Genomic DNA, 11,331 nt, shown 5'->3' with positions numbered 1-11,331 from the left:
AGTGAATAAAGAAACATTAGTTCCTGATGTGACTGAAGGACATCCCAAAGGAATGTAGAAATTAGGAGGACTTTTGAAATGTCGTCACTACTGCAATGTAGGAAGTGTGTGCACAGCAAGCTCGCACAAACAGCGATGTAACAACCTGCTGAGCATTTCTAGAATTCTCTGATTTTATTTCCATTAAGGGTCTCTTTAAATTTACAAAGGCTGAGTGATATCCGAACTGCACACAGGGTCTCTGCCACTGTGGCAAATGCTGTTCTTGGGCACTTGCAGCTCGGGTACTCCTGCCCCCTGTTCTTGCTCCAGTTTTGATTGCCGCTGCGCAACTTGCTGTTGTCAGAGTTGAGGGTCGCAACAGGGGGTTAGAATTCAACAGCACCCCATGGAAGGGGGGCCAAGAGCAGTCCTCCCTTCTTCACTGGCAAAAGTGGAGGGCACTTATTAAACACTTGTCAGGTTTGGAAGCCGTAGCACAAGATTCAAGACGTTTTAATAAAAGGCTGAATAGGCTTAATAGCCCCTCAGTGGGTAATCCAATCCATCCAAAAGGCCAACAGAAAGTGACTTCAGGATCTTGCTCACTTTCAGTCAGAGGCTTTGCAGCTTTGAGGCAAATTCCATTGGGATAGTAAAGCAGCCCAAGGCAAGAGGAACAACAAGCAATATTTGACAACTGAGCACACATTAACACTGGCACTAGACTGAAACACAGTTGGGGGGGGGGGGGGGTTGCATCGTGTAAGCAGCCCCATGGCAGTCAGAGAAAGAGCTGATACAAATGTGTCTGTGCTCACAGGGGATTGGTGCTTTCAACCAGACAACTGATTGGCTGGGGCAATCTATCCCCGTCTTATTGGTCCAGCAGTTGTCCTGGTCGGTTGTGATTGGTGGGAGCATTCTATCCCTCGCCTTCTGATTGGTTTCTGCTGACGATGGGCTGCAGTGGGGCGGAAGTGCTTTGAAACATTGTGCAGAGAGGGAGAGAGTTTGTGTGGATCGCGTTAATCCTGTGAACAGCGGCCCGTCAGTCCCCGGACACCCAGGGCAGAAGAAATGGATTTGGAGAACAAAGTGAAGAAGGTAAGAGGCTGCAGCCTTTCCTGTAACCCCCTCAATAAAAAATTCACCCTCTCTGCCTTATCTGATCAGGGAAGGGGCGACACCCCAGCTGATTGCCCTGGACGACTTTAAGCCATTTAATAAAACATGCATTACCCCGGTTAAAGATCCCTCTGCTCAATACGTTGGAAAGAAGAGAAGCTGCTGATTGCTGCAGTCAGGGTGTTAGGGAAAGTCCTGTGGGACAATCAAAGGAATGTTGTGGCTTTAAGCTCATTTTTCTACTCACACATGGTATGCAAGAGATCTTATTGTACAACAACGCTGGGGTAGGTGACTGCAATTGTCCTCAATCATCTGGCTTCAGGGCTCCTCGCAATGCCCTCCTGTTAGCCACTAGCTTTTATTTTTTATTTATTAGTCACACACATTTTTTAAATTTACCAGCCACTCATTCCACATTTTGAATGTCGGTTTGACTCACTGTCTGGTCGTGGGTTCAAGGCCCATCCCCAGGATTGGAGCTTTTCAGTTAGGCTCCAGGTGCAGCACTGAGGGAGCGCTGCAGTGTCAGAGGAGCAGTGTCTCTGCAGAGACATCGAGCCAAACACCTTCTGCACTGTAAATTTTATATGGGTGGCACGTAGCACAGTGGTTAGCGCTGTGGCTTCGCAGTGGTTAGCGCTGTGGCTTCACAGCGCCAGGGTCCAAGGTTCGATTCCCGGCTTGGGTCGCTGTCTGTGCAGAGTCTGCACATTCTCTCCGTGTCTGCGTGAGTTTCCTCCGGGTCCTCCGGTTTTCTCTCTCAAGTCCCGAAAGATGTGCTGTTAGGTGATTTGGACATTCTAAATTCTCCTTCCGAGTACCCGAACAGGTGTGTGGCGACTAGGGGCTTTTCACTGTAACCTCATTGCAGTGTTAATGTAAGCCTACTTGTGACAATAAATATTATTATTATACCACCTCAGTTGGAGAAAAAGGTAGAACTTTGATTCCCTGCCCCCGGGACGTCCCAAAGCACTTCACAGCCAATTACCAGTGAGCACTTTTGAAGTGTAGTCATTGTTGTAAAATAGGAAATGTTGCATTTAATTAGTGCTCAACAAATACACCCCCAACAACACTGTGATACTGTTCAGATCAAACACTTTTAGATGTTTGTTAAGCGAGATGCTTGGGTCAGGGCACCAAGCAGAATTCCCCTGCCCTCAGAGCAGCCCTCTCTCTCCGTGCAGCACACTGTGTGTGTGTCTGTGTGTGTGGTGCACTGGGGTGTAAGCCTAGTCCCTGGAGTGGGATTTCAACCCACAACTTTCTAAATCAGATGAGAATGCTGCCACTGGCCCACAGCTGAGACCTCCGGTCGGGGGTCCGGGGGGGGGGGGGGGGGGGGGGGGTGGTGGTGAGATCCCCTGACAGTTATTCCTCTGTCTTGGCCTTCATTTATCTGTCAAGCAGCATCAACAGAATAGATTCATCGATCATTTATCTAATTTCTGTTATGTAGCAACCGTGACATGTCATTGGCAGTGACGCATTTTGGGATGCTGTAAGCACAGGAAAGTGCAGAATAAATGCGCCACCAAGTTCTTTTACTGCAAATAAACCAAATTCCTATTTTAATATTCAAATTATCAAATGGGGGGGGGGGAGTAAAGGAAACCATGTTATTAACTAGTTTTGCCGAAGGTTTGGAGAAAGTCCAAAGATGTACAGGTTAGGTGGATTGGCAATGATAAATTGCCCTTAGTGCCCAAAATTGCCCTTAGTGTTGGGTGGGGTTACTGGGTTATGGGGATAAGGTGGAGGTGTGGACCTTGGGTAGGGTGCTCTGTCCAAGAGCCGGTGCAGACTCGATGGGCCGAATGGGCTCCTTCTGCACTGTAAATTCTATGAAACTTCTATCAATGAAATTAAGAGGAAAGCAAAACGGGAAACTTGAGACGTACTGAAGTCAGCTGGACTTGGAAATAATTATGTGCCCTTAAATTTGGATATTTCAATCAACCAATATTCCAGTTTCCTGGATGCTGAGAATTTCTAAATCTCTACCTTTTATATTCATGTAATATTGGACAAATACATTAGAGCATTTAAACGCTGTGCTTGGTATTTCGGAGAAGTTGTTAAGTGTGAACACACTTGATCATAACAGACAATAGTTATAGTTTTCTACATTTCCCGGCCCCGGGTCACTGCCCGTGTGGAGTTTGCACATTCTCCCCGTGTCTGCATGGGTCTCAACCCCACTGTCCAAAGGTGTGCAGGGTAGGTGGATTGGCCACGCTGAACTGCTCCCTAATTGGAAAAAAACGAATTGGGTACTTTAAAATTAAAATAAATAAATAACAATTTTCTACATTGTATCATGGGGGTACAGTTCTATTCCTGAACCTCACCCTGAATGACTTTAAAAATTCAATAAAAAACACAAAATGAACATTCTGCTTTATTCATCTCAATTCTTTGCAATGTAGTTCTTGCTGTGCATGTGTCTTCAAAAAATGAAACCACCATGGCTCTTGGAAGGTATTTAAAGCATAGTGCGGTGCCTCATTATCTGGTAATCGAATCGGGATGGAAGGGAAATTGTTAATATTAAACATGACAATTGCATGACTAAATTAGGATAAATTAGGGCATAAGTACACTGTTCACATCTGTGAATGCAGCTGTGTGGTTTGATTGATATGTAGCATGCTGAAACTCTTGCCAGTAAAGATGGAAGAGTCTTTCCACCCCCCAAATAATTAGCCTGATTTACTTTAAGACACACGGGAGATGAAATTGGGGTCAGTAGCAGCCATCTCGAAGTGGCATCCAATCTGTGCTCACCCATCTGCCGCGAAATGACCTCGCACCATCTCAGTGCGGGCATTAGCATCTGTGTGCAACTAATGTTCACCAAAAGTATGCAGAACAGGCAGATCGTGATGGGTCAGCGTGCAAAGCTCATTTGGTGCGGTGGTACCATGTTTGGAGGCAGGAACTCTCCACCAATGTCATTTAAAGGGAGCATCATCTACTTCCAGGTCAGTTGCAGTTGCTATGACTTTACAAGTGTGCATGTTGCATTCAGGAACTCTTTAAACCTGCCAGAATCAACAGGGAGTAATGTGGTAGATACTGAAGGGGATGTTGCTGCACAAACCAGTTTTTTTTTTTGTTTTAATACAAAAAAATATACTTTATTCATAAAATTTATCGTAAGCATTACAGAGCATTTCGAATTGTCTTGACTGTACATTTCCGTCAGAGCTACACATTGCCTTGACTTTCTTCCATTCAATTTTGATATTATGATATTATTATACACATATCACTCTTTACATTACAATTCCTTCTTAAATATTTACATTGTCATGTTTGTTTTATACATTGGAGTGTTGGTGGCCCAGACCGAGGGGGGTTTACACTGTTACCCGCCCCTCAGTGTACATTTGCTGGAAAGACCTTACACAGTGGTCTTTCCCCATTGCGCCTTGGCGGCAGCTGCCCCAAGCTTGAGTGCGTCCCTCAGCACGTAGTCCTGGACCTTGGAATGTGCCAGTCTGCAACACTCGGTCGAGGACAATTCTTTGCACTGGAAGATCAGCAAGTTTCGGGCAGACCAAAGAGCGTCTTTCACCGAGTTGATGACCTTCCAGCAGCAGTTGATATTTGTCTCGGTGTGTGTCCCTGGAAACAGTCCGTAGAGCACAGAGTCCTGTGTCACAGATCTGTTCGGGATAAACCTTGACAAATACCACTGCATCTCTCTCCAGACCTTCTTTGCAAAAGCACATTCCACAAGGAGGTGTGTGACCGTCTCATTTCCCCCACAGCCACTCCGAGGGCAGCATGCATTGGCGCAGAGCCTTCGGGTGTGCATGAAGAATCTGACAGGGAGGGCCCTTCTCACCACCAGCCAAGCTAGGTCTTGGTGCTTGTTTGAAAGTTCTGGTGATGAGGCGTTCTGCCTGATGACTCTGGCAGTCTGCTCAGGGAACCATCCAACGTCCACCACGGTCTCCTTTTCCCTGAGGGCCTCGAGGACATTACGTGCTGACCACTGCTTCATTGCCTTGTGGTCAAAGGTGTTTTTCTTCAAAAACTTTTCCACGAAGGACAGGTGGTACGGTACGGTACTCCATTGGGACATAACATAACTCTGAGGTCCTGCCTGTTGTTTAACACATGTTCAAACCAGCTACATTTGAGCCACCAGCTTCAAGCTGAGAGTGACTAGTTAGTGATGGGGGAATTCTGCTGATGGCATGGCTAATGGCTCCACACGACTGAAGGCCGTTCTGCTGCAAGAAATGTGATAGAGCAAGCCATTTGCAGAAACAATGCTTCCATTGCTTGGATTGGCGTGGAGGAGCCTGGGAGTATTCAACAGAGCAGGTATCAGAATTCACTGATGATCTGTCGCATGCTGCATAAACTCACTATCACGGTGGGGCAGCCTTTTCCACCAGATGTGACCCACACCTGAGGAGGAGGAGGAGAAGCACTAACATTGACAGCCCATTCCTGGCCACTCTGTCCGTGAACAGTTCATCTGATTGCTATACCATTAACTGGAACTTCCATTTCCCCATTCAACCCTTTCACCGTGCGCAACAGGTGAAGCGCACGCGAGCTCCAAGTCGTGCTCTGCGCCAGGCGTGAAACCTAAAGGCTCATTTAAATACCCGGATGTTAGATTCACCCGGAACTCACTTGCCATGCCTGGCAGACCGTGCCAGGGCGCTGTTTAGTACTGGTGCACAGAAACGTGGACCAGGCGCAATGGCTCTTGGAGACTTTCCTGGGGGGGCTTCTCAGGTCCTTGGAGACCCCGTGGTGGTTGGAACAGGACAGGGTGGCACCTTGGCACTCCCCCTGGGCACCTTGACACTGCCAACCTGCCATTCTGGCAGTGCCACCTCTTGAGGGCCTCGTCAAGGTTGGGAGGTCAAAAGAACAGGGGGGGCCTGAAAGGGGAGGGGAAGGTCAGGGCTGCCAGACAAAATGGCGCCCTGATGTGCGAGGAGCCACTATCGCGACCTTGGCGGAGGGAAACTCCCAAGGCTAAATAAAAACTGGAACCAGGATGTTTCTCGGAGTTGCAGACACTGAGAAACGCCCCACTAAATGCGCCATTCAGTGGACTTGAGTCCTCTGAATTGTGCCCACTATTGCAGACTTCAAGCATGTGAACCCACAACACACGATGTGTAATCGACATGGGCACCGCCCTGAATTGGAAAAGCAGTTGAACATGTGGAAAGTCACACGGTGAGGCGACCTTGTTTTTGCCTGCTTTGAAAAATTAACTGAGTGCTGTTTTCAGACAATTCCACCAAAGTCATCAACTCATCAGTTCGGCCTGTCAGTGAACCAGGCTCGGAAACAAACTTTGAGACATCCGATAGCCAGAGGACATAACCGCTTCCTGTTCAGGTTCACCTGAGAATCAACCTCCGAGAAATTCAACCACAAGAATCTGCTGTCAACCCTTCATTTTAAAGGACAGCATCAAAACCTTTCAAGAAACCACAAGCCTACCGCAGGACATATCAGAGGCCACAAATTAGAGACTGAGACAGCTATGATCTACAGTTAATGACCAATGCCTGTATCTAATATGTGCTTGTGTGGTTGTGAGATTTCGGATTCAAACCCCATTGTTTAATTTGGGATAGGTGTGTTAGAATAAATCATCTTTGTTTTTAAGTTCACCAAAGCTTGCTGCTGAATTATTTAATTGGATTACACACTCCCAAGAGAAGACAAACCTCTTTCCATACAAAGAATGTTGATTACAGGCTGTAGGAAGCACATATATTCTGTCCATGAGAGTGAAACGGGTTAAAGTATAACTGATGCACAGGGAGAGGTGTTTTGCTATTCTTCAGAAAATGCTGCAGGACCTTTTAGATCCACCACATCAGGACAAATGTTGCTTCAATTTTTAACTTTTCAGCTGTAGTTTAGCACACATGGCAATGCAGACTTCCTTCAGTGCACAATCCAGGATGCCCGCCAGTACAGTAGTGAAGTCCCACAATGGGGTTTGAATCCAAAATCTTCTACTGTTGAAGTGTGTGTGAGCGCTATCAATGAGCCATAACTAACAACTAACTGCTGTGATAGACAGCTGAGTGTGGAAAACACTGTACCTAGTGGAGTTCTTTCGAACTTTTATTGTTTGATGGAAGTGGGCAATGATGAATCAAATTCCCAGTTCACATCCGGCCTGCTTTTATCCTCTGTTATTAAGGCAAATGCATGTAATAGTTTGCAATTTGACCAAAATTCTCAACCGTCCTACAAAACCAGTGTACATTGTAGGCAGGGATGTCTTTGAAATGAATTAATGAATGTACCTTTGGGCACGCTCTTGTTTCACCTTGGCCGTGAAACAGAACTAGAGAATTGCTACAGTGCAGAAGAAGCTCATCGAGTCTGCACCGATCTTCTGTAAGAGCACCCTACCTAGACCCACTCCCCTGCCCCATCCACATAACCCCATAAGCCCATCGAACCTACACATCTTTGGACACCTCCAGGGCAATTTAGCATGGCCAATCTGCCTAACCCGCACTTATTTGACTCAGCAGAAGTCAAAGCTTGACAGAAGCTCTAACACTAACTTTATGAATGCAGCTGGGCCATGGTACAAAGGTTAAAATATGATTCAGTAGGTTTTGTGCAATTCATGAGCCTTGGCCTGTGTAAACATATGAGCAGAGCTCTCGACTGGGCAGGGTAATTGTAATTTGAGCAGGACTTTAAAAGGAGATGTAGTCGGCAGTGAAGCTGTAACTACCCGCTTGAGATCAGTAGCTACAGTCAATGCAAAATGTGTTGTAAATTCTGTAGTGGGGTAATTTGACCTTAAGGGAGCCATAAAGCGGGTGAATTTGGATTTGTCTGCTGCCGACTATTGCTGAATATCTGGATTAGTTTTCAGTCCGCGTTTTCAATTTGACACAAGCCCAGATGGCTTCAATGATAAAGTTAACTCCCCCCCCCCCCCCCCCCCCCATCCCCCCAACAGCAGTGATATGAAGTTCCTGCAAAGAAAACGTGTTCTCAAATAGGGAATTATTCTGGTAGTGTTCCAGCAAGTCTTCTGTCGCTTCCTTTAATTAATCAAACAAATACTTCCCCATTCTTTCTTTTCTTAAATGGGCCAGTTATGGAAAAAAGTAATAACCTGACTGAAGGTCATGAGAAGCAAGTGGTTTGATTCCACATTGTGCTCACAAATACCTCTGACTCAAAAGAAACATCGACCGGTTGCGTTGGACATTTTTCGTTTTATCTTGGCTCAATTTGAAATAACCCTAAAAGGGAAAACCCTGACTGAATCGCAGACGTCCTGACTAGTTTGCTTGACAGTTTAGTAAACTTGTTGGTGAAATAAATTTCTCTCTGTTTTAAGTCAGATGCCCATAAATATAGACATGTTTGTACAACTTCATCCAAAAGAGACCAGCTGTGACAGATCAGTAAAAATAATGTGTCTTTTTTTTCCCTCTTCTTTGAAAACAATTTAAATAAATCGTCACATCTGCTGAGGAATTGGTTGATAAAGTTGGCATTCTACAAATCTGCAACATACATTTCCTTTAATAGCAGTTGTGGCAAAAAGGGAATACAAGTGCTCCGTTAATAGAGAATTGTTCATATTTTACTCACTGACATTGACCAAAGGCAAATTGTCTGTTCGTTCATCTCACTGTTGTGCCCGCGGTGACTACTGAGAGAGAGCAGTAACCGTACAATATGGTTCATTTTGTACAAAGCTCCTTTTGGGGTATGTGGTGATATGCATCACTGTAAATACACAAGGGGTTAATGTAAATACACTACGACTAAGTAAACACTAGAGGGAGCACCAGAGACGTCATGACATGCAGACATACAGCTAATGGACACATAGAATAGGACACGACCAATGGGCAGTCAAGACACCCAGAGGTGACACTACCTCAAGGGGGCATTACACAACCCATATACAAGGACAGGACACACATGCTCTGTCTCTTTCCACAGGCGACACTTAGAGAGTAGGACAGGGGCAGATTCAAACTCGAAACATTATCATAGAATCCCTAATGTGCAGAAGGAGATCATTCGGCCCATTGAGTCTGCACCGACCCTTTGAAAGACCACTCAAGCTAGACCTAATCTATCCTGTCGCATTCCTGCACTCCACCCTAAGAGACAATTTAGCATGGCCAATTCAGCTAATCTGTACGTTTTTGGACTGTGGGAGGAAATCAGAGCACCCAGAGGAAACCCACACAGACACTGGGAGAAGGTGCAACTCCATGCAAACGGTCAACCAAGGTCGGAATAGAACCCGGGTCCCTGGCGCGGTGAGGCAGCAGTGCCAACCACTGTGCCACCTCCGTTCTCTCTCCACAGATACTTTCAGGCCTGCTGAAACTCTCCAGCAATTTCTGTTTTTGTTTCAAAGTGTTGACCCCTCTTTTTAAAAAAAAAAATTTAGAGTACCCAATTCATTTTTTCCAATTAAGGGGCAATTTAGCGTGGCCAATCCACCTACCCGGCACATCTTTGGGTTGTGGGGGCGAAACCCACACAAACACGGGGAGAATGTGCAAACTCCACACAGACACTGACCCAGAGCCGGGATCGAACCTGGGACCTCGGCACCGTGAGGCAGCAGGGCTAACCCACTGCGCCACCGCGCTGCCCTGTGTTGGCCCCTCTTTGTGCGATAAAGAGCATCCTAATATCAGCCCTTTTTAAAAAATAAATTTGAACCTCTTTTGCTGTGTCATGCAGTTTAATGTGATCTTGAATTCTGGCGTTACCATTTCAGCATCACTTACTGTCATCTCCAAATCCAGGATTTTCTGTTAGTGAAAAGCCCAAGGGAAAAGCTTTTGACCAGGGCATAAAATGAGCATTCATCGATCAGAAAGCAGCTGCGCCCTCCGGCCATGTTTCCTTTCTCATTGAAGTCAATGGAGCAGAAAATAGGACCGGGTATATGATGAGCAACTTCTTCCCCATTAAAAACCACGTCGACTTCCGTTGTACAGATCATCAAATTTATTCCTGATACTGCATTGCTTTCTTTTACCCAATCGTGATAAAATGTGATACAGTTTTTCTTTCTTCAATCACTAACGTGTTTTTTTTTCTCTTTCTTTGTAGATGACCCTAGGCCATGAGCAAGGAGCTGGTGCCCCGTGTCTGAAGTGCAAGGATAAATGTGAAGGTTTTGAACTCCACTTTTGGAGGTAGTGTGATGTTTAGTCAATCGTTAAAATGCCCCTCCCCCTTCCTGTGCTTGGAAAATCTAATGCTTTTACAGCACTTTCATTTTCAACTCCTTTTTCCGGTTTCATCTCCGCCTAAGTGAGGTTGAGGCCATCGCTTCTTTTGCCCTGGGGGTTTGGTCTGTAAATTTTTTTGTAAGCTTTCAAAGAGTTTATTTTGTAGCTTCATGAAAGGTCTTTTTTTTTTTTTTCAAGCTTTTCTCCTCCATTTTAGGTTATTTTACAGGGAGGAGATCTTTCAAGATTGAGATTATTGTGATATCCACAATAAGCATCCATTTACTTTTCTCTCAAGACATTGTTCTGTTAGACACTTGAAGCCCTCTTTCAATTCCTTCCGAACACCATCCTTATCTTCCTGTCCTCTTTTAAATTCCGTGCGGTGGAATTTGGTTGGATTTGGGAAAGGATTTTCCGAACTAAATGATTACATTTTTATTGTGACGAAATGTCTGACTTTTTGGGGCTAACAGTGATAATGACTAATATCACGGGCATTGACCAAAAGACATCAAAATGGCATATATGTCGATTTAACTTGACTGTAAAATCCAGTGCGTCCGTCAAACCTCGATTTTTGTAGTTATAATTTGGCTGGTGCTGCCTGAGTGTCTCCAGCATAACATGCATGCCAGAGTTTGTACAGTAGCTTGTTATAAAACGAATGAAAATTTATTGCCGGTGGCATATTTTATTCTGAGACCATTGTTTGTTTGGGTTGTACTGAGTGTATGAAGTTCTCCTAACTTCCCTCTTTCGATCTGAATGTTTAAAAATCGCACTTAAAATTGCTGTTGTATACTTGACGGCAAAAGCAGTTAAATGTTATTGGCTGCTACAAGTGATTGACTGTTTCTTAACCAGCTGAATCCAAAGTAGACCCTTTGGAAGGAATAAATCGTGTTGAAAAATTAGAATATCCCCTCCCCCCCACCCTTGCCCATTAAAAAAAAATATAGCTGTGTTTTTCTTAAATGCA

The 11,331-nt window shown here is 45.1% G+C and overlaps 1 protein-coding gene across 1 annotated transcript in view; it reads left to right on the top strand.

The window, feature by feature from the left end:
• Positions 1 to 915: 915 nt before the first annotated feature.
• tes (testis derived transcript (3 LIM domains)) overlaps positions 916 to 11,331 on the top strand; it is a 76,375-nt gene continuing 65,959 nt past the window's right edge. The window contains exons 1-2 of the mRNA XM_072485268.1: positions 916 to 1,086; positions 10,228 to 10,313. Coding sequence (XP_072341369.1) covers positions 1,060 to 1,086; positions 10,228 to 10,313 — 113 coding nt within the window. The 5' untranslated portion in view covers positions 916 to 1,059. The remainder of the gene's footprint in view (positions 1,087 to 10,227; positions 10,314 to 11,331) is intronic.

The sequence above is a fragment of the Scyliorhinus torazame genome, chromosome 19, assembly GCF_047496885.1.
Source record: "Scyliorhinus torazame isolate Kashiwa2021f chromosome 19, sScyTor2.1, whole genome shotgun sequence".
Classification (NCBI taxonomy): Eukaryota; Metazoa; Chordata; class Chondrichthyes; order Carcharhiniformes; family Scyliorhinidae; genus Scyliorhinus; species Scyliorhinus torazame.
Note: the sequence above shows the minus strand (reverse complement) of the source record. Positions and strands in the feature narration are given on the sequence as shown.